This window comes from Carcharhinus amblyrhynchos, chromosome 23 (genome assembly GCF_965287045.1).
Source record: "Carcharhinus amblyrhynchos chromosome 23, sCarAmb.v2.hapA, whole genome shotgun sequence".
NCBI lineage: Eukaryota > Metazoa > Chordata > Chondrichthyes > Carcharhiniformes > Carcharhinidae > Carcharhinus > Carcharhinus amblyrhynchos.
This window is the reverse complement of record NC_137346.1, coordinates 40,257,732-40,282,295: the sequence shown is the minus strand read 5'-3', so window position 1 is coordinate 40,282,295 and position 24,564 is coordinate 40,257,732. Positions and strand designations below refer to the sequence as shown.

Below are 24,564 nucleotides of genomic sequence, written 5' to 3'. Positions count from 1 at the left end.
TGCCTGGTCTTAATGTCAGAACTTTGGGTTGAGTTTGTGTCCTTTAGGCACCTTGGTGATTTGAGTGGGTAAATTAACCATTTACAGAAATACTGACCCACAAGGATCAGGAATTTATAAATTCAATCCGTGGTCATGGATGTATGACAGGTGATCACAATACCCCAAGAGTAGGAAAAAGATACTCCTTTATGACTTCAGCTTCGGATTGCTTTTCTGTGCCCAGTGCTGAATAAGTGTGTGTTTGAGTAATAAATGATAACTAGCATTCCATAGTTGAATAGTCTGCTAACACACCCTCCCAAATTAAGGGCCAGATTCTCTGACCTTGCCTGCAGCTGGGATTCTCTGGTCCTGTTGCAGTGAACAGGGATTCAGTTGAGTGTCAAATTCTCTCTGGCAACAACGGTAGGGTGTGAATGGTTGGGGAATTCTAGTCTAAGGATGTCCATTTGCGCAGGATGCAAGATGGAGATCACCATCTTCTGGGAATGGAGGGAATTCATTGTTGCTTCAACCACAATGACTTACATAAACGATATTGTATCGCTAACATTTTTTTTTTGTTTAACTCCAGTATACAGGTTGCTTAGTTATACGTTCATCCATAAGAGTATGAGTGCGTTGGTGTGCAACGTTATTATGTTGTGGTATTTCGGTGGTGCTATGGAGAAGAACGTCGGAACAGTCAAGTATGCGTACCTCACTCTCCTATTTACATTTCTCGCTGGAATCATCTATGTTTTGTTTGGTTCAATGTTTTACGGACTGCAAAACCTAAAAGACATTCAGGGATTTACTGTAGTTGTATTTGCTTATGTGGGGATGTCGGTATCTCTTTCGCCGATGAATCGCATTGTCTTTATAACAACCATCAAATTGATTTACCTCCCGTTCATTTTGCTCTTCCTTGCACTCTTTATACCGGAATCATCAATCTTTGGCAACGTTTGTGGATTGGGAGCAGGAGTTCTATGTATCCTTTTCTTTGCCCCTCAAAAAGCCTTGCTAAGTAAATCTGAAATATCACGCTAATTTTGTGCTTAGCCAAAATCTCTCCTCCCTCCAACAGTTTGAATGTCTAACCATAATTCGTCTTGATTATTGTCATCAAAATCTTAACTATCATGTATACATTGCAAAAATGACAGTTCAATCTGATGTGATAACTCAAGGTTATGGATACCTGAAATGGAGAGATGTCTTCAGCCAAGGTCACAAAGTTTGAGTCATTTTATTCACCCATCGTCAGACAGCAAGAAATTTTGAGTGGCGCACAAAGATTTAGCCAGTGTTGCACCTGATTTGCTTGGTGTCACGAATCACAAAATCTTCCGTGTTGTTTATATAGCAACTCGAGTCTCTTTACTGAAATGTTCTTTGCACATCTGGACTCGTTTTTCTAATACCTCTGAGAGTCCTGTCTTGGAAAAAAGGTTTGCCATCTCTTAGGCAATCCTTCTCGCTTCGAGTCTCCAGCTGGTTGTTATGCCTACATCTTTCTTATGTCTTGATGTTCCTTTGATATTTTCACTTTGATCATGCTACTGCAGAATTTTATTCTTTTATTCCTTATTTCTTTACACAGTAAATAAGCAAATCTACACACTTCCTGCTCCTTAGATCCTCGTCATGGCTAAATCCGGACTTGTGTTATTTCTTATTTTACTTGATTCTTTTACCAAGATTTTAGTGAAGTTCCTTCTCTTTCAGCATTCCTCTCATAGTTTACAGGCTTGATGCAATCTAGCTATTATTTGCTTGATTAACTGATGCTATTTTCAGTCTTGCTAATATTCTTCACTGTTTCACCCTAGGTTTCTTGAAGAGATGTTTAACGATAATGTCTGAGTAAAGAAACTAAGTCAGTTATTGTATTCAATGAGATCTATCATATTTGTCCTTAATAATGCCCCCTTTCCAAGATGCTTATGGGCGACAGTTCGTTCCTTATCTGGATCTGCATGAGATGTCTGCTGCAGCTATGGAGAGGTATTTTCCATTCAACTATCTGAAGGACATACCAGGGATCACATTTTATTCAGCTTTATGGGAAGTGAGAAATGTTGAGATAACCAACAGGTAAGCAGCTGTTTAGTCCAACAAAGTTACTTTTTAACGACACATATTTCTCCCTTTTCACCCTTGGTCTTCCAAGGGTTTAGATTCCTCCAGATATGGTTTCACCAACTCTCAGGTCTCCAGTGACCATTGTAAGCAGTGAGATGACAGCCTGAGTAGTGAGTGTTGGCTCTTAGACTGTATAGGTGGTGCAGATGAGCACAATTCTGTGTTCATATAAAAGCAAAATACTGCGGAGGCTGGAATCTGAAAATTTTGAAATTGCGCCCTGCATTCCCAAATCTAAGTCATTGATAGATATCAAGAAAAGCAACATAGTACTGATCACTGAGGAGTCATCATCCTTCTCCAGCTCAAAAAGCAATCAGCTACCCTTACTCTCTATTTCCCGTTACTCAGCCAACTTTGTTTTTAAAGTTTATTTATTGTTGTTGCAAGTAGGCTTACGTTAACACTGCAATGAAGTTAGTATGAAAATCTCTGGTCACCACGCTCCAGCGCCAGTTTGGGTACACAGAGGGAGAATTTAGCATGCCTTTTGGACTGTGGGAAGAAACCGGAGCACCCAGAGGAAACCCACACGGACATAGGGAGAACGTGCAGACTCCACACAGACAGTGACCCAGGCCGGGAATTGAACCTGATTTCCTGGTGCTGTGAGGCAGCAGTGCTACCCACTGTGCCACCGTGTATCCATGGCACAAACAAGTTTATTTGTTAGTAAATGCCACTAGCTTTCGGAACACTAGTTCCAAAAGCTATTGCGTTTATTATCAAATAAAGCTGTTGGACTTTAACCTGGTATTGTGAGACTTCTTACTGTGGTTACAAAGAAAGACATGAATAAATGTACCAGACGTTCTTAGGTCTTATGAGGTAGGTCTTATGAGGAAAGGTTGAAGGAGCTGGGGCTTCTCTCTTTAGAGTGGAGGAGGATGAGAGGCGACATAATAGAGGTTTATAAGATGATGAGGGGACTAGATAGAGTGGACGTGCAGAGACTATTTCCTCCGGTGGGTGTAGCTGTTACTAGGGGGCGTAACTATAAGGTTAATGGTGGGAGATATAGGAAGGACGTTCGAGGTAGATTCTTCACGCAGAGAGTGGTTGGGGTGTGGAATACACTACCTGCTGTGATAGTGGAGTCGGACACTTTTTAGGAACTTTCAAGCGGTTATTGGATAGGCACATGGAGCACACCAGAATTATAGGGAGTGGGATAGCTTGATCTTGGGTTTAGACATAGCTTGGCACAACATGGAGAGCCGAAGGGCCTGCACTGTGCTGTATTGTTCTATGTCTAAGTTCTGAGAGAAACAAGTTTTAATGTGGAGCTGAGGGAAGTCAGTATTGGTAGACAGATAGTCTTGGGGAAGTTAATGGGATTGAAGGTGAATGAATCTCTAGGGCCTGATGACCTTCATCCCAGAATACTTAAGGAAGTGGCCCTGGAAATAATAGATTCATTGGTGATCATTTTCCAAAATTCTTTGGACTTTGGAATCATTCCTACAGATTTGAGGGAAACTAATGTTAGCTTGCTATTTAAAAAGGGAAGTGGAGAGCAAACAGGGAACTATAAACCAGGGAGCCTAACGTCAGTACTGGGCAAGTTGCGAGAGTCCGGTATCAAGGGTTTCATAGCACTTGAGAGCAGTGGTACAATCAGAAAAGGTCAGCATGGATTTACGAAAGGGAAATCATGCTTGACTAATCTACTGGAATTCCTTGAAGAAGTAACTAGTAGAGTTGATCAAGGAGAACTAGTGGATGTGGTTTTTAGACTTTCAGATGTCTTTTGACAAGGTTTCATAGCAGATTACTGTGTAATGTTGAAAAGCATGGGATTGCGGGTGGTGTTTTGGGATGGATAGAAAACTGGTCAGCTGACAAGCGAAGAGTTGGAATAAATGGGTGTTTTTCCAATTGGCAGGCAGTGACTAGTGGGTAACACGGACTGTGATAGGACCCCAAATGTTCACGTTTTGTCTTAATGATTTGGATGAAGGAAGTAAATGTATTACCTCTAAATTTACAGATGATATCAAATTGGGTGATAGGGTGGGCTGTGAGGAGGATGCAGAGATGTTTCAGTGTGATTTGGACAGGCTGAGTGAGTGCGAGATAAATTTGAGGTTATCCACTTGGTAGCAAAAATAGGAAGGCAGATAATTATTTGGATGGGTATAAAGAAAGAGGTGGATATTCAGCAAGACTTTGTTGTCCTCTTGTATCAGCCTTTGTCAACTGGCACAGACGAGATGGACTGAATATCCTTCAATGTTATAGGTTGTCAATGATTCTATTCTCAATACATTTTTTGAAAAAAAGCAATACCATGTAACATTTGCAATTCTCCAATCCTTTGGCACCACCTCCGTATCTAAGGAGTATCGAAAGATTATGTCCAGTAGTTCTGCAATTTCTGCCGTTCCCAACAGCCTATCCAGTTATCAGTTTTAAGTACAGCCAGTCTTTCTAATATCTCTTTATCAATTTTTAGCCCATCCCGTATGTCAATGACCTCTTCCTTCACTATGACTTTGCAGTAAACAGATGCAAAGTACCTTCCTCGTACCTCAACCATGCCCTCAGTTGCTATACATATCGTCTTGTTGGTCCCTAATTGACCCCCTCCCCTCTTCTTACTATGTTTTACTATTTGTAAACCTGTAGAAGACTTTTGCATTCCCTTTTATATTACTGCCAGTTTTTTCTCATACTTTCTCTTTGTCTATTTTCCATTTTCACTTTCTCTCCGAATTTGCTGTAGTTCGCCTGATTCTAACTTGTCTTATTAACCTGACATTGGTCATGCTTTTCTGCTTCATCACACTTTCTGTTCTTTTGGTCAAACAGGGAGCTCTGACTTTGGTTGTCCCACCTTTTTCCTGTTTTCCCATGCGGTAATATACCTGGACTGTATCCAAACAATCTTCTCTTTAAAGGCAGTTCATTGCTCCGTTACAATTGCCAACACTTTGTTTCAGTTTGCCCCAGACCGTCCCATTTTCACGTTTTAAAAGGGCCTTCTAATGCAAAACAAAAATCCAGCCATCTAAAGGCAAAATACTGTGGATGCTGGAATCTGAAGAAAAACAGAACAAAGAAGTGGTGGAAAACCTCAGCAGGTCTGACAGCATCTGTGGAGAAAGAATACAGTCAACTTTTCCAGTCTGGGTGACGCTGAAGGAGTCATCCTGACTTGAGACATTGACTCTATTCTCTCTCTCAAAATCCAGCCATGTCTGTCTGCTCGTAAAAATTCTCCCTTTAAAGAATTTTCTTACATAAAGCATTATTTATTTTAAAGTTCATCTGTATGCAGATTAAAATGTTCTCCATTATGTCAATTGCTGCTTTTAAATAACCTTATGATAGATGCTGAAATCTTTCCCCTTGCATCACCTCCCAATCCACAGTAGTGTCCTATAAGTGCTGTACAATGATGTGACAACAGGATACTCTGCATTTAGTTGATCTTTCCCAGTTGTAGGGAGAACTGTGAGCAAGTGAGTAATCGTCTCTTGGACAGTGCCATCGTCCTTCTTTGGAAATGATCACAAATACAGTGACAGTACTTGACTTGCAAATATTGTGCACTGTAGCCTACCTTGAAGGATGGGATTTAGAATGATGCTATTTTTCAATAATCCTGAGATTGAGGTCGATATCTATCCTGTGTTCATCCAGTTTGGGATGTAACTGCTTTAACTTCTGAATGAATTTCCAAAATAACTACCATACCCTGTGGAACAAACTCTCATCATTATTTTCAAAGAAACTGTATTAAAAATTGTGATTTTTTTTTGCTTTTGTTAACTATTTTGGTAACTTTTTGTCAATGGTGCTGGCCAGTTAGAGGCACTGGAGAAGCAGTGGTTTCACACCTGGTGGCTCTCAGCAGCCTCTTGCTCCTGTCCCCATTCCTGTTGCTGGCCCTTTCAATCACTGAGTGCCTTTTGAAGGGGGGGACCTCTCACCCTGGAAAACTGCAAGGCATTCCACACAGATTTGCTTATTGCACCTACTGCCTGGCAAGCCCCCCACCTGCCATTAGGTTCATGCCACAATGAAAGGATGAGACCTTTAAGTGGACATTAATTAGCTACTTAAGGGTTTCAATTAGTGATGGTGCAGGAAGGCTGTTGAACTGCCTTCCTGCTGCATATTTAATCAGGATGGAGATGGGGAGATGCTCGGGTCCTGACTCATCACATGGTGGCACAGTGGTTAGCACTGCTACCTTACAGTGCCGGAGACCTGGGTTCAATTCTTGACTCGGGTCACTGTGTGAAGTCTGCGTGGGTTTCCTCTGGATGCTGTGGTTTCCCCTCACAGTCCAAAAGACGTGCTTGTTTGGTGCATTGGCCATGCTAAATTCTCCCTCAGTGTTCCCGAACAGATGCCAGAGTGGGGTGACTAGGGGATTTTCACAGTAACTTCATTGCAGTGTTAATGTAAGTCTACTTGTGACGCTAATAAATAAACTTAAAAATAACTTTTTAACAGGGAAAATACCATTGAAGTGCTGCTAAATTAATTGTGTGTTGGCTGTTCAGACCCATTGTATTGTCACACGTCAATCATGATCTGCTCGCTGACACTTAAAACTTCTCTTTAAAATGGGAGTTTGGAATATTGAAAACTCTGGTGAATGGACTGGGTTATTCCGTTTACTCTGTGAGCAGAATTTTCCCTAAATCTGGCAAAGGGAGACTGGAAGAACAGCATTGAAGCCACCTCCCCTGCCCAGGAGGTCATGTCCAGGCATGACCCTCTCTCCACTGAGCAGTGAACTCACCTGAGCTGCTCTGGGAGGTCTGCTTGCCAGTTGCACGCTTCAGGAGACTAGTCATGATTCACACCCTCATGACGACATGAGTGGACCTTCTTACATTGAGGATTTATTCAGGCGTAGAGACATGATAATAATCTGGTAGTTTATGGAAATGAGTGTTGGGAAATGTGTTGCGAAACTGGCAGAGGAACGGGATAATCGAGTCAGGCTTTTACTTGGGCACAAAATGTGATTCGGATATCTTGCGAGATTTTCTGCTCCTGTCGCCCACCCTGCCTGAGGAGAGGCCAATCCTCGCCTATGTTTAAGAACAATCCATTCACCAGGAGCCAAATTATTAAATTTTCAGAAGAATGGGTAAACAGACTACATATTATTTCTTCAAATTTGCATTTAAGTCAGATATTCTTTGCTAAAACCTACATTCTGATAGAGCAGGTGTTACATAGGCAGCTTTTAGACTGACACCGTGAGACCAACACAAGTTATTTAGACTAAATCCATCTCTCTTTCTCCTGGTTATAGGTCCACTAGCTGGAACCAGTTTTACTCTTTGTATGAATCTTATTTTTCTGTCACAGGTATAACAGAGAAAGGTATAAATATGTACCAAATATATACCAAAATGTACTAGTGTAAACATGACTACGCCATAACTGGCTGCTAGCCATAGAGTTAGCATCAAGCTGTTTAAATGGGTACTCTCTTGCACATATTCAGTGAGACAGTTGAGTGTTAAGCAGGATGTAGTTATGATATAACATCTTGGATAGCAAGTGCTGGAAATGGAAGAAAGGTCTCACTAACTCAGTTGGAGTTGTAGTTCGAAAGTTGGGATAGGTTAGAGGGCTTTTGTTGAACATTCTAGCCAATTTTACCTCAAATGTTTGAAACCAATATTAAATATCCATCTCTAATATTGCTCACCTTGAGAGCAATTTTTTAAAGAAAAAAATGAAGGAAAATCAGAATATGTTAGTTAATAAAAATTACGAGTAAAATGCCTTAACTTGTAGCTCCCGTCTTAAATGTAGTTAATGTTTTAAATATCAATGATATTGAAGAATTGCTGTGGGGTCCTCCTTCCATTGAGAGGGAAAAATGAGTGTTTCATTCTCTTTCAAATACATAGTTATTTCAGACCCTATCTAACAGAACTATTTTGTTTCCAGGTGGTTTGACAGGTGGGAGTGACTGTTGCATAAGTTCAGAGAGAGGATTTCTCAGTAATGAATTTGGTGTCCTTTTGTCTCGGAATCCGATGCATTTTAAATAGCTGTGAACCATGTCAAATTTATACAGGCCAGATGATATCAATGAAGCAAGGTGATGAGAAGCAACTGTACGACATTCTCCCTAATAAGAAAAATTAAAGAGTTAGACAATTTGTTTATAGTTTTGTCATCTTTAGGCTCTTTTTCAAAGTCTTTTGCACCTCCCCAAACTGTGCACTTTGCGCAGCAGAATGTGCTTGTAGCCTATATCCTCAAAGAATCTTGCAATGCTGCCCTATGACTGGGTAGTTTAAGCTGTAACAAAAAAACCTGTAACTATTATTTAGTTTTTTTTCCTTTCTTGTATTGAGTAAAGTCCCAATTCCCATTCCAGCCTCCCTCTCACTCTCTTTGACTTCCCTTTTCCCCTTCTTCCCTTTCTACTCCCCTTGGAAGCGATCAAGGATTCAGTAAATGGGAGCTGAATGTGTAAACTCACATCGGTACAGCAGACTGTGCCAATAGGCGAGTGCATTACAATTTCAGTAATGCATAACCTCCTTTTATGAGGAGGAATAAAAAATTGAACTTTTAGTCGGACAAGTACTTAAGTACAAAAATTTCAGACTATAAATTTGTTCCAAATGGAGCTCAAATATCAACATTTTCTGGGAAGCATCATAATTTTAATACTTTTATGGAGAAAAAATGGTGTTCGCTGTGTTAATGGATTTGTTTTTTGTTGATGGTAGAACTCCCGTCATGTGACAACATAGAGTGATAGAATCGGGATTGTTGAATTCTTCATAGATGAATCATGGTATCCCTACAGTACAGAAGAGGTCAATTGGCCAATCAAGTCTGTACTGAGACTTTGATGATGTGTCTTACCAATGCCCCCTTCCTCTGCTCTATCCCTGTAACCCCGCGCATTTCCTGCTGCTAATCCACCTAATTTACACATCTCGGGACATTAAGGGGCAATTTATCATGGCCATCTTAACCTGTACATCTTTGGAGTTTGGGAAGAAACCCACACAGACATGGGGGGAACCATGGAAACTCCACACAGGCAGTCACCCAAGGCCAGAATCGAATCCGGGTCCCTGACGCTGTGAGGCAGAAGCGCTAACCACCATGACACCATGCCAGCCAAATTTATGCTTGCTGTTGCATTCGACGGAAGCTCCAAACACAGCCCACCTATATGCAAATAGAATGAGAAGAAAGAGAGAGCTAACAGAGCTCAACCTTGTGAAGTTAATCTTGTAAAGTTAAATTCGGAAAGACTACCGTTTATATAGCATAACTTAAGATCTTGTGACACCAGCCAGTGAAGTCATTGACTTTACAACAGCCAGTAATAGAACAATGTTGGCAGAGACTGAGTCAGTTTGCCATTTTGTCTCTGATGTTTCAAGAGTGGAGAAAAAAAGTAGCTTACAAAAACTGTAGCTGAATTTCCGGGCTGGTGATCTGTGACCTGGATTTTCCCTTTCCCAATTTCTGTTTAAATGTGGTTCCAAACTAGGGCATCCCCTGGGTCCAGTGACAGTGATGTCATCAGGCAGGGTAAACAACCAATCACACTGGAGTATTCTCACAGCAAGCCAGGAAGTAAAATGCGCTGACTTATTTTAATTAAAAGTTTGGAGTGTGAATGAACTTGGACACAAGGGATTAAATTAAAAGCTGTACTATCATAAAAATATGACTTTTATCATGAAGAAATTTGACATCCACGAATATAAAATGAGTTTTTCAGGAACAGTGAGGCTGTTCAGAAGTTATTATGTACTTAGCCTGCCATTATACACAAATTTTCATTTCATTCGATGAGGTGTAACTTTTTCCAGAGTTTTTATAATGTAACTGATATCGCAGAATGGCAACTGCTCATTAGATCTGTGATTGCTATTTGTTTGCAGCCTGAGTGGGCTTCAATGGTGCACCTATGGAAAAACGTAGAACCATTGGCAGCCACTTCTGGATTTCCACTTTTAACTGCACACGTGTAGACTCCAAAAGCTGCTGTCAGATTTGACAGAGTAATAGTGGCGAGCACTGACAGTTTTGTTATCAATCGTTACTTCCATAAAATTAAGTGAGTTTGAAAAAAGGTATAATGATTTCACTCAGGAATAGAGAAGTGCCAATTCTGTTGTGGGGTGGGGAGGAGGGCCCCTGAGACCTCCATGGTAGGCTTGTGGGAGAGGTTTACTCGGGTTCTGATGCTCCCCCACCCCCTCCCTCCCGTATGACAGCATGAAACATGCCCCTTGATTTTTGTTTGGCGAGTGTCATAAGATCTGGAGAGAAGCACATGAGTTTTTTGCTGAAAACAACACTGTCATACTTTGGTAAAATTTCGCCCACCGCTTTCTTAATTCTTACTGTTGACGTTTTTCTAGTTTCATATCTCAATGTAAAATTCATTGTAAATATATGTCAGTTAGTCACAGCTAGCTGCTGCAGCATCTTAATTTTTAACACACGAAGAATGACATTCGTTAATAGTCTCGGAATGTAGCGCCAAATTGAGATTGAGTAATCCTGAATTAATTCAGAATTGTGTAGCATTGCCAAACAAAACTGTATCTACTTCTTGCAGCAGCTGCTCTCTGTTCACTGCTTACCAACAGGCATGTATGACCTCCAGTCCAGTTATCTCGTGAATTTCTTAAAGGCAGTCTGACACCAGCTTCTGTGAAAAGCCACCAATTTAAAATGAGTTGATGTGATTATATCCTTTATTCTGGGTTGGCTGTGGCATTTTTCAGTAGGTTTTTAATTATTGCTTTTGAAAGGAATGAATCCAACTGCAAAATCCTCTTGCCTTATAGTGTTACTTTACACATTACAGTATTGGTATCCTTTCTTTAAAGATTAAATTTAAACAACAAGAGCGCAGTTAGCTCTGCCTGTCAATCTAACACAAAAGCAGAGTATTCAAGTGAAAGATTAAGATGTTTTGAATTAAATATAATTACAGTGAGGTCAATATATACCCAAGGGTCTTGTGCCAATCGAAAGCTATGTAATTTCCAATCTCAGTCACATTACTGGCTAAGATGCCAGTCAAAGGCCAGCAGCCTCCCACTAAGGAGTCAAGAAACAAAGCGAAAGCATTTAGGCCACCCTGACAGAAATATTTTCGGGGCTACTGAATGCAAGGAAATTAATAGCATAGTGTAAAATGCTGCCTAATTTACTGGAAAGGATTTGTATGAAAGTCACGCTAAGTTCAGTGTGTTCTGGACTTTGCTTTCTTCAGGTCTAAATTTTTCTGCCGATTTGAAGTTCATGTTTGGCTGCTTTATTGTCTCATTCTTTCACACCCAGATGCTTTCTTTGTTCTTTCTCCAATGCCTTTACTAATAAACACTCAGGATATGAATCATTGAAGCAGCTGTTCAGTTGTAAGTTTTGAGACAGCTGTTGAGTTGTGATTTTTCTCTTTAAAAATTGTAAATGTGTAGAATAACTTTTAAGATTTGCACTGGTTAAAATGACAGATTCTCACACAAAATACTTGAAGCGATAGGAAGAATTTTACACCATTCAAGCTGCTCTATTCAAAACCTCAGTTAATAGAAGTCAGTAGAATTATCAATTTAAGGGAAGATTTCAACATCAGCCAGATTTTTTTTTACAGATTAGTTAAGAAATTTGGATCAGTGTAACGTTTTGTTTTGCTCGTTGTCGAGTTAAGTGAGATTTATACCTGGACAGGATGAAGGTGCATTGGATGAATTAGCCAGCCCAGCAATGCGCGGGAAATGGAAATCATTTATTTATTTGATTCTAAATTACTCCTGCTATTAACAGTAAATCAGGTTCCTAACAGTCTGGCTCAGCAATTTAAAATATTTAAAAAAACAAAGAAATCATTTCTGAGAATGGATTTTAAAATATACATTAGTGTGATATCTCTTGGAAAATACATCATGGCTTGATGAGCCCTTGAAATTGAAGTAAGTGGTTATTCAGTCCACCATGTCTGCATCCATGCTCCAACTGCAGTATTTATCCAATTATCTTTTCATGATGTTTGAGTTTTTGCCTCAATGGGCTGAACGGCTTCCTTCTGCACTGTAGAGATTCTCTATTGCTCTTGCTGTAGTGATACATCTGAGTTTATGCCTTATTTTCCAGCCAAAGTAAATATAGGAGTTGAAGTACATCATTTTGACTTTATATGTAGCCTGGTCTGCCAATCATTTTGATAATGACTGATAATTACCTCATCTCTCTCTTCCCGCATACTCCCATATCTCTCAGTACCCAAAAATCTATCAGCTTCTGTCTTGAGTACACTCAACAGCTGAGCATCCACTCCTGTCTGCGATAGATAATTCCAAAGATTTGCAGCCAATTTAGTGAAGAAATTTCAGCCCTAAATTGCTGACCCCTCCACAATATGCTGAGATTGTTGGATTGTGTTTTAGATTGTCCAGCCAAGGGAAGCATTTTGTCAGCATCCTCCCTGTCAAACATCTTAAGTAGTTTACATGTTTCATTCGATCACCTCTCGTTCTTCTAAACTCCAGGAAATATAACTTTCTGTTCGTGTCTCCCTCCGGAACAAACCCCTCGTTCCAGGAACTAGCCTAGGAAACCTTTATGCTCTCTTCCTAGGGCAGGTATGTCCTTCCTTGGGTAAGGGCAGCAAAACTGCACATGATACTCCAGGTTTGGCCTCACCAATGCCCTTTATATCTATAGTGAGACTTCCTTACTGTTGTGTCAATCCCTTTGTAACAGAAGCTGACATCACATTTGCCTTACTAATTATTTGCTTTCCATGGTTCACCTACAAGGACACTCAGGTCATTTTGAATCTATCTTTTCAGTCCGTCACCATTCAGAAAATACTTTTTTTTAATTCACGCTTTGTGCAGAATTTTCCTGTCCCACCAATGGCCAGCATCATTGCGGATGGGACAGGAAAATTTGGAAAGGGGCTTTTGGCTGGTCTCCAAATTTTCCAGTCCTACCTGCAATGATGCCCACCCCTGACAGGACCAGGAAATACCCACCTTTAACATCACATGTCACCACATTGTATTCAATCTAACATGTTCTTGTTCACTCACCCAACCTGCCTCCATCCCTCTGCAATATTTTTGCAACCTTCTCACCACTCACTTTCTCACCTAACTTTATACCGACAGCAAACTTGAATATATTCTACTCAGTCTCCTCACCTATGTCATTAATGTAGATTGTAAATAGCTTGGGCCTAATTACTTACCTTTCAACCCAAAAATGTCCCTTTTCCTGCTGTCCTCTGTTTCTTGTCTAGTTTCAGTGCATGGTCATAATCCAGTATCCAATCCAGTGAGCCCTATTTTAGTATAATAACCTCTTGTGTGGCACCTAATTGAGTGCTTTTTTGAAAGTCCAGCCACGCTCATCCACTGTCTCCCTTTTACCCGTCTTACTAGTTACATCCTCAAAAATCACTAACAGATTTGTCATACGTGCTTTCCCTTAAGTCTCTGTTGACTGCTAAACAAAAGATGATTTTCTCAAGCGCCTTGTTACCATGGTGCCAAAGAATGATTCAAGCATTTTGCTGACCACGATATTAGTGAGGCTAAATGGCCGATAGGTCCATGTTTACACTCTTCCTCCTCCTTATATTACTTTCCAGTTCTTGGGAGCTATTCTAAAATTTAAGGAGTTCTGAAAGATCAAAAACAACGCATCGCTATCTCTGCAGCTACCTCTTTTAAAACACTCGGATCCAGGGTGTTTGATGCCACTCGATTCCATTCATTTATCCAGTACTACTTAGTACTGATTCCTTTGAACTCCTGATTTTTATTAGACCCTTCATGCTCCATTATTTGCAGAATGTCTTCTTGTATTCTAAAATGAATAAGATTACAAAGCATATGTTTAATTAATATCTTTGTTATTTCCTTTGTTACGGACAGGAGGGCAGTTAATTTAAACAGCACTAATTTCTCCTCTCAGCACCTGACTCTAAACAGAAAGATGTTTATGATTTGCTCCTCTCTTTTATAAGTGGTGATGTATTTTCAGCCTCTCAGCCTTGGTGCAATTCCATTTCTGTTACTAATCCCACAGCAAACTTGAGATAGGATGACCTCAAATTTGATTTACACATACACAAAACGTGGAGGGGGGGGTGGTGGTGGGTTGCAACTTTGCCTCCTGTGCATTCAAAAAGTAAAAGATGGATTGGAAAAGGAAAGATTTATAGTGCAGAGAATGTTTCGTGCTTGGACCAAGACTGTAATGAGGTCAGGAGTGGCCGTGGCAGAACCCAAGTTGAGTATTGTGATCAGGTAATTGCTTCATAGCATTGCTGATGACACCTTCCAACACTTGGCTGATGTTTGAAAGTAAACTGATGCAATAAAGCTTCGCTAGAGTGGATTTGTCTTGTTTTCTGTGGACAGAACACACCTGGATAACTTTTCACGTTTTTGGGTAGGTACTAATGCCGTAGCTGTACTAGAATAACTTTACTAGGGATGTGCTTAGTTCTGGAGCACAAGTCTTTTAATATTATTTCAACTTGCTGTAGGAGCGCATCATCCCTACATTATTCTATTTGCATACCTATAGCTAAGTTTACAATTTGCTTTAATGTCTCTGGTTAGCCTACTGTCATGTTTTCTTCTCATTTTCCTTATCAATTTTGTGATTGTCCTTGACTGAATTCTAAAATCCTTCAGATCCTCAAACTTTCTACTCTTGTCAACATTTGATCAAAGAAAATCTCGTAATGCTGCCTTTATCTCATTGTATTAGTCACAGTTGGACCCCTTCTTCTGTGGAGTCTTTGTGTCTTGAAGGAATGTATGTTTGTTGCAACTTGTGTGTTAATTCTTGAAATGCTAGCTATTGTCTAAAGTTTAAGCAGGTAGTGTCTTGAGATCGATAGCAGCTGGATAACGGATTGGAAGCAAAGAGTTGGCACAAATGGGTCTTTTTCTGAGTGGCAGTCAGTGACTAGTGGGGTTTTGCAGGGACCTGTGCTCAGACCCCAACTGTTCACATTATATGTTAATAATTTGGAAGGGGGAACTGAATGTATTATATCTTAATTTGCAGATGATACAAAGTTGGGTGGGAGGATGAGCTGTGAAGAGGATGCAGAGATGCTTCAGCATGATTTAGGCTGTGTGTGGGCATATGCATGGCAGATGCAGTATAATGTGGATAAGTGTGAGGTTATCCACTCTGGTAGCAATAATAGAAAGACAGATTATTACTTGAATTGGTGTAAATTGAGAGACTGGATAATCAGTGAAACCTGTCCTTGTGCATCAGTCACTGAAAGTAAACATGTAGGTGTAACAGACGGTAAAGAAAGCAAATGGTAGAGAGAGGATTTGAGTATAGGGATAGGGATGTTTTGCTGCAATTGTACATGGTGTTGGCGAGGCCACACCTGGAGTATTGTGTGCAGTTTTGGTGTCCTTATCTGAGGAAGGATGCTCTTGCGAAACCGGCAAAGGTTTACCAGGCTGATGCTGGCATGGCAGGCCTGTCACATGAGTAGAGGCTAAATCAGTTAGGATTACATTCACTGGAGTTTAGAAGAGTGAGCGGGATCTTGTAGAAACTTGTAGAATTCTAACAGGATTAGACAGGGTAGATTCAGAAAGGATGTTCCCAATGATGGGGGAGTCCAAAACTAGGGATCATAGTTTGTGGATAAAGGATAAATCTTTTAGAACTGAGGTGAGGAGAAATTTCTTCACCCAGAGAGTGGTGAATGTGTGGAATTCATTACCACAGAAAGTAGTTGAGGCCAAAACATTGTCTGATTTCAAGAAGAAATTAGATATGGCTCTTGGGACTAAAGCGATCAAGGTTTCAAGGATGGATGGAAGAGGGATCAGGATATTGAATTCAGTGATCAGCCATAATCAAAATGAATGGTGGAACAGGCTTGAAGGGCCGAATGGCCTACATCTGCTTCTAGTTTCTATGTTTACCTCCCTATCTTTTTCCCAATCTATCTTGACTAATTCACGGCTCACACCTACTATTCTAAAATTTAAGGAGTTCTGAAAGATCAAAAACAATGCATCACTATCTCTGCAGCTACCTGTTTTACTTCATGAGTTATTCTTGCGAAACTTCTTACAAATGTGAAAACATTTGTTGGGGAATATCACAGATGTACTGCGGGAGGACACCTTGGAGAGCTCATACAGCAAGACAATCTGGGGAGAGCTCAGGAATAGGAACGGTGTAGTCACAGTGTTGGGGATTTATTGCAGGCCACCTAACAGCCAGCGGGAGATAGGGGAACAGATATGTAGGCAGATTTTGGCAAGGTGTAAACGTAATCGGGTTGTTGTAGTGGGAGATTTTAACTCCCCCTATGTTGACTGGGACTCACTTAGTGCTAGGAGCGTGGATGGGGCAGAATTTGTAAGGAGCATCCAGGAAGGCTTCTTGAAACAGTATGCAGATAGACCAGCTAAGGAAGAGACACATACTGGACCTGGTATTGAAGAATGAGCCCAGCCAGGTGGTTGATGTTTCAGTAGGGGAGCAGTTTGGGAACAGTGACTACAATTCAGTAAGCTTTAAGGTACTGTTAGATAAAGATAACTATAGTCCTCAAGTTATGGTGCTAAATTGGGGGAAGGCTAATTACAACAATATTAGGTAGGAACTGAAGAATGTAGATTGGAGGCAGATGTTTGAGGTCAAATCAACATCTGGCGTATGGGAGGCTTTCAAGTGTAAGTTGATAGGGATTGAGGATCGGCACGTTCCTGTAAGGATGAAGGATAAGTATGACAAGTCTTGGGAACCTTGGATAACGAGAGATATTGTGAGCCTAGTCCAAGAGAAAAAGGAAGCATTTGTCAAAGCTAGGAGGCTGGAACACACGAAGCAATACAAGGAAAGTAGAAAGAAACTTAAGCAAGGAGTAAGCAGGGCTAACAGGAGTCATGAAAAAGCATTGGCCAGCACGATTAAGGAAAATCCCAAGGCTTTTTATACATACGTAAAGAACAAGTGGGTAGCCAGGGAGAGGGTTGGCCCACCCAAGGACAAGGGAAGGAATCTATATGTGGAGCCAGAGGAAATGGATGAGGTATTAAATGAATACTTTGTGTCAGTATTCACCAAAAAGAAAGACGGTGGATGATGAGTCTCGGAAAGGGTGTGGAGATAGTTTGAGCCGTGTTGAGATCAAAAAGGAGGAGGTATTGGGGTTTTTGAGAAACATTAAGGTAGACAAGTCTTCAGCGCCTGATGGGATATACCCCAGAATACTGAGAGAGGCAAGGGAGGAAATTGCTGGGGCCTTGAGAGAAATCTTTTTATCCTTACTGGCTACAGGGGAGGTCCCAGGGGTTGGAAAATAGCCAATGTTGTTCCTTTGTTTCAGAAAGGTAGCAAGAATAATCCAGGTAATTACAGGCCAGTGAGCCTTACATCAGTGGTAGAGAAATTATTGGAGAGGATTCTTCGAGACAGGATTTATTCCCACTTGGAAATAAGTGGACCTATTAGTGAGAGGCAACATGATTTTGTGAAGGGGTGATCATGTCTCATGAACTTGATTGAGCTTTTCGAGGAAGTGACGAAGATGATTTAGGGTAGAGCAATGGATGTTGTCTACATGGACTTCAGTAAGGCCTTTGACAAGGTCCCTCATGGCAGACTGGTGCAAAACGTGAAGATGCATGGGATCAGAGGTGAGCTGGCAAGGTGGATACAAAACTGGCTCGGTCAAAGGAGACAGACGGTAGCAGTGGAGAGTGCATTTCTGAATGGAGGGTTGTGACAAGTGGCGTTCCTCAGGGATCAATGCTGGGACCTTTGCTGTTTGTATTATATATAAATAATAAGAGTGGCATGGTGGCACAGTGGTTAGTACTGCTACTTCGCAGCTCTCGGGACTGGGGTTTGATTCCTGGCTTGGGTCACTATCTGTGTGGAGTTTGCACATTTTCCTTGTGTCTGTGTGGGTTTCCTCCCACAGTCTAAAGATGTGCGGGTTAGGTTGATTGGCCATGCTAAAAGTTGTCCCTTAGTGTCCTGAGATGTGTAGGTTAGAGGGAGTAGTGGGTAAATATGTAGGTATATTGGGGTAGGGCCTGGGTGAGATTATGGTCGGTGCAGACTCGATGGGCCAAATGGCCTCTCTGCACTGTAGGGTATCTATGATCTATGAAATGATTTGGAGGAAAATGTAACTGGTTTGATTAGTAAGTTTGTGGATGACACAAAAGTTGGTGGATTTGCGTATAGCTCATCTGCCTGACACCAGGATGTTGATCAGTTGGATCTTGGGCAGAGAAATGGCAGATGGAGTTTAATCCAGACAAATGTGAGGTAATGCATTTTGGAAGGTCTAATACAGACAGTAAATGGCAGAACCCTACAGAGTATTGATAGGCGAAGGGAATTTGCCTATCAATTGAACACCAAGTCCTGTTATATTCGATGTCCTTGAATGTTAAGTATAGAATCAATATTCCCCTTTGTGACATTTTCTACATGCGTTCCTATCCATTAAAGACCCATATATCTACGTAGAATCATAGAATGAGTCTGGTACAGTACAGAAGGAGGCCATTCAGCCCATTGGGTCCACACCCACCACAATCCCACCCAGGTCTCATTCCTGCAACTCTACGCATTTAATCTGATAATCCCCCCCGACACTGGGGTCACTTTAGCATGGCCAATCAACCTAACCGGCACGTCTTTGAACTGTGGGAGGAAACCAGAACAGCTGGAAGAAATCCACACAGACATGGGGAGAATGTGCAAACTTCATACAAACAGTAATCCTAGGCTTGGATTGAACCCGGGTTCCTGGCAATGTGAGGCAGCAGTGCTAACCTCCGTGCTACCCGTCGTCTCTGGATCCTGACCTGCATTTTGTCTACTCAAAATATTTCGGGCTCTTTTCCCAATTTTGCTGCTTATTTCTCTGTATTGACATCTGTCTTCTGTCAGTCTGCCTCCTCATCTTAAACTCTGTGTTCTGCAATTATCCATGCAGTTCATCGTGCCTTCTAGTTTGGTATCATCAGCATACTTCAAACTCATCCCATTTGTGCCTGTGTCCAAATTGTATAAATGGAAAATAACGCACAGCATAGGCCCCTCGGACAAACCATATCCCATCAATCAGAAAAACTTGTATTTAATCCATTTTGCTTTCCCTTCCTAGGCTACCTTTTTAATCTGAAGTGCCTTAATTTTTTCAAAGCACTCTAACAGGTTATTAACTGGCATTTCAAAATTCCATGTAAATGACATTTGTTATATCCCACAAAGGCACCGCAGGTTGGATGAAAACATAATTATGAGGAGTATTTAATTATCAATCTTTAAATATTATTCTCTCAGTTTGAAGGTCAGAAATTCATTAACATTTTGCTTATGAAATGCAGACTTACTGGTATTATTGATTTTATCTATTTTAAAACTATACTCAGCATATTTGCAAACAAAAAATACACACAATAAATAACTGAAGCTACATGATGAATATAAGCCGCGAGTTTTTGGGTCCCTTTGCCATGGACTTAAATCCGATTGTTTTAAGTTCAAGTTGCTTGAAGTTTCTTTATTAGTGCCACAAGTAGGCTTACGTTAACACGGCAATGAAGTTACTGTGAAAATCCTCGAGCCACCACTCTCCGGCACCTGTTCGGGCACGCTGAGGGAGAATTTGGCATAGCCAGCGCACCTCACGATCACGCCTTTCGGACTTGAGGCAGCTAACTTTTGCAAGTGGGCAGTAACAGGATTTGTGCCAGGGAGATGAAGTTTAGTGCTCACAGCTCTGATCTGTGATGTCTCCGGAGTTAGCTGATCGTGCTCTGGGTAGTTATCTTAGTGCCGCAGTTGATCTCAGTGGGCTAGAGAGTTGAAAATTTAAACAGCTGGGGCTTCAGAGCGGAATCCATTCGTGGCCTTATTAGATATCCAAGCCGTTGCAACTTCAGCAAGGGTGGGGCTTTTCCCAGATTTACACATTGGTTTATTGTAAGTTCATTCTTTATGGTCTCTTTTGACTTGTATCTTTTGAATGAATATGTAGTTATTTGGTTATTCCTGATCTTTTTGGTTACTGCTCTTGGTCTCAAGTTTAATGCTTTTTTTTGTTCTTTCTTTACACAATATAAACTGACCTTTGAAAATATGTTTCTGTTATTTTAATTTCAAGTGCCACCTCCCACGTAGAGAGAGATTCCCTAGGACCTTTTGCATAGTCCAAGTTCACTCTTCTTTAAAGTCTTGTAAATCTGTATTGTTCTTGGCTTTAGAGTTAATTGCTGTACCAAATCCAAGTATAAAAACCGAAGCTAAGTAGAAGCAGAACTCTTTAAAAACTTAGACCTCCAAACTTACATCAGCATAAAGAAAACTGCATTTAGTGAGAAGGGCACCAGGAGAACGTTACACTCCTGACAAATCTTTTGTAAATGTAGTACTTGGTAATTAGTGTTTTGCCTGAAAATACTGAGAGGAAAAGATATTGCATCTGAAGTATAAGCAGATCAGACAGGCAGTTGGCATGGTACCAGTGTGTATATTATTTATTTATGTGCATACTGCTCTGGGAATCAGGCAGAAGGTTGATAGTCTGAAGTAATATTTGAAGACCCTTATTGTGGGCAACCTTGTCACTGGTCTCTATACTATCAGCCTTTGCAAGTAGGGTAAAGCTGGAGACAGTTCAGACTCTCTGCAGTCTTACAGCGAATCAGGTGCAGGCCAGGCAAATTAATTGTTCCGTTTTGCCCAACAGGAACATCTGGGCAATGTGGGTAAAAGAGGGGGTACTTTAAAACATTTGAGTGCTATAGTGAGATATCTGAACTGCTGCAGAAATTCCCCTGTTTAGGTAACTGTGTAAAGCAGACTGTTGGCACAATATTGTGTTGAATTATATTAATTCAGCACAAAATCTGGCATGCAGTGTGAACACCCATATACACAGGGTGTTTTCTGAAAACTGATATCTGAATAAAGACATCCCCCACTTTACTGTGAAACAGACCTGGACTCATGGTAAATTTTTTGGAATAAAATAGAATGAAGTAGAAAGAGCAGAAGTTGAAAATATAATTGTTTCGAAACTAGTTAGCGAAACTAGTACGAGGCCCACTGAAGTTGATGCAACTTGAGTTAAAGCGTTTCTGTGCATCCAGAGAATGGCTCTGCTTTTGGTTATAACGATCGCATGGAAAGAAAAGCATGTAATTAAGGTGGTCAAATCAAGCCCACTTTGTCTGTTACAGTGCAGCAAGGTGCATCATTGACAATCCCCCCCCCCCGAACTACTACAGAATCTTCTGAGAGTTGTTCAAAAAATAAAAACCTGCAGCTCGTTCAGCAAATCACTGGGATATTTCTGATTCCCCAAGGCAATCAAGCTAGCTTTCAGAAGTTTAATTCCTAATAATTGCAGTTAATTAGCAATGCGTTCCTCTATTGTAGACCTCCACTTCATTCTGGAATTATGTGAGCAGGATTGAAAGGAGTGAGCAATCCAGACCCCCTCTATGTATTGAATTCAGTTCTGGCGAGCGATGACTTTTAACCAGGAGAAATACTTCCTGATATATTGTCCAAAATGGCCAATGGATTTTGTATCCATGCCTTCCTGTCATAGCATCCCAATCCATCTCCAATAATTTATCCAGCTTTTTAAAAAAATCATTGACAGGACATGAGTGTTGCTGGTAGAGCCAATATTTATCGCCTGGCCCCCCTCTATTTCGGAGGGTGTTTGAGATTCAGTCACATTTCTGTGGATCTGGAGTTAAACGTAGGCCAGGCCAGGAAAGGATGGCAGATTTCCTTCCCGAGTAGACAATGAACCAGGTGGGTTTTTCTGATAATAGTTTTCACCCATTAGACTTTTAATTCACTTCAATTGAATTTAAATTGCACCATCTGCCATGGTGGGATTCGGACCTGGGTCTCCAGAGAATTACCCTACGTCCTTGGATTACTGTGCCGCCCAGCCCACCCTCCACCTGGACAAAATCCACTCCTTTGTGATATGAACACATGATTAATATTTAAGTAGAAGAGCCTCTACTCATAATTAGGTAAGGTGTCATTCTAGTCTTGGAGGTGTTATGGCACAGCGGGTAGCTCCCCTGCCTCCAGGCTGAGGGTTAGAACATAAGAACATAAGAAATAGGAGCAGGAGTAGGCCATCCAGCCCCTCGAGCCCACCCTGCCATTCAACAAGATCATGGCTGATCTGAAGTGGCTCAGTTCCACTTTCCCGCTTTCTCCCCATAACCCTTAATCCCCTTGCCTACCAAAAACCTATCTACCTGTGTCTTAAATATATTTAGTGAGGTAGCCTCCACCACATCAACGGGCAGAGAATTCCAGAGATTCACCACCCTTTGAGTGAAGAGGTTCCTCCTCAACTCTGTTCTAAACTGCCTCCCCCTTATCTTGAGGCTGTGCCCTCTAGTTCTGCTGTCCTTTCTGAGCGGGAAGAACCTCTCCACCTCTACCCTATCCAGCCCCTTCATCATCTTATACGTCTCAATAAGATCCCCCCTCATCCTTCTAAACTCCGAGTACAAGCCCAGTCTATTCAGCCCCTCCTCATAGCTCAACCCCCTCAACTCCGGTATCAGCCTAGTGAACCTCCTCTGCACTCCCTCCAAGGCCAAAATATCCTTGCGCAGGTGCGGCGACCAAAACTGCACACAGTACTCCAGCTGCGGCCTCGCCAGTGCCCTATACAGCTGCAGCAAGACCTCCCTACTTTTATATTCAATCCCCCTCGCTATGAAGGCCAGTATCCCATTTGCCTTCCTGACCACCTGCTGCACCTGTAGGCTGGGTTTTTGCGACTCATGCACAAGGACCCCCAGGTCCCTCTGCACCGTTCTGGGACATCCCAGGACTTGATGGCTAAGGAAGATACGTTTTTAAAACAGCCATACAGGATTAGCATCAACCCGCAAGCCTTTCCAAAGTTTGCCAGTGGCTGGGAGTAAGTGCGGGAGTGATTTCTGCTCAGCCGTGTAAGGGAAAGAGAGTTGGAGACTCCACGATCATTAGTCAAAGTGCTCCAGGCTACAACGTGCATGGGAAAAGTGCATTTTGCCTTAGAAACTCACACTCTCCTGCGGGACCTGCAATACCTCACCAGCACCATCATTCCAGTCATATTTTAATGCACCTGCTGCAGATGTGATATCCTAAATCTCTCACAAAATCCAGCGGTCCAAGAGCAGACACACCAAAGCTTTTATGGCATAATTACAGAACTTCTGTGGCTGCTGCTGCTGCTTCAGACTTGCCCAGTGAGCTGGGCGCCGGCTTCAAGCAGAACCCACAAATGAGTAGTTCGTGGCCAGACGGCTGTGCTGTCAAATGAATGACAAAGACTCGAGGCCATGCACCGAACTGAAATAAATACTTCAGTTCAGACACAGCCGTCAATCAAACCTCTTACTTCAGAAAGGATTCCCAAGATGTTAGTTACATGAGACCTTTGCTCCAGTCCCTTTGCAGAAAGCTTAGACTTTAACTAGGCGGCGGCATCAGGAACACTGATAATGGATAGAATAACATTAAATATTTTGTGCCCAATAGGCATTAGCATATTAAACCATCCTTTGTCTGGCAGAGTAAACTACAAATGCCGGTTAAAATCTGATTATTCTGGGTGTAGCTGTAGCTCAGTAATAGCACTCTTGCCTCTTGAGTCAATGTCTGTGGGTTCAAATTCCACTTTCGTAAGATGAGCACAGAATCTAGGCTGACACTCCCAAATGTGGGGCTGGTAGGGTTGCACTATTGGGAGGGTCTGCTCATCAGATTCAAGGTTAAATCAAGTCAGGGTGGAATTTTCTTTTTCTGGCACTGTGGGCTCAGTGGCATGGAAGTCGCCGACCCCAAGGGTGGCTTTCTCCACTGGATTGTTAGGGATTTGGCTTAAAAGAAAGAGTGAAGGGATGGGTCCCGTGATGCCAATTCCGAAACCATCCTGTCAGCAACTTTGCTTTTCAAAGAGTGGGGCATCCGTTACAAACGATTTAAAATAGAATCGTCCCCTGTGTGCATCTCTGGCAGGTTCTGCTTGTCCGATGTACAATGTGGAGGTCCTGTCATGATGCACGCCGACATGTATGGGGCAATCTAATGGTGGGTGGATAATTATATTTCAATGTATTCAAATGGGAATCCCAATTAGGGGCAGCACAGTGTTAGCACTGCTGCCTCACAGCACCAAGGACCCGGGTTTGATTCCCGGTTCAGATCATTATCTGTGTGGAGTTTGCATGTTCTCCTCATGTCTGTGTGGGTTTCCTCCGGGTCCTCCAGTTTCCTCCCACAGACTGAAAGACGTGCGGGTTAGGTACATCGGCAGCCGAAATTCTCCCTCAGTGTACCCGAGCAGGTCTGGCAACTGGGGAATTTCATTGCAGTGTTAATATAAGCCTACTTGTGATACTA

General features: G+C 41.6%; 1 protein-coding gene across 2 annotated transcripts in view; it reads left to right on the top strand.

Moving 5' to 3' along the window:
• rhbdd2 (rhomboid domain containing 2) overlaps positions 1–24,564 on the top strand; it is a 46,380-nt gene that overhangs the window by 5,772 nt on the left and 16,044 nt on the right. For both annotated transcript variants that reach the window (XM_080210713.1, XM_080210714.1), the window contains 2 exons: positions 578–976; positions 1,926–2,082. In XM_080210713.1, coding sequence (XP_080066839.1) covers positions 578–976; positions 1,926–2,082 — 556 coding nt within the window. The remainder of the gene's footprint in view (positions 1–577; positions 977–1,925; positions 2,083–24,564) is intronic.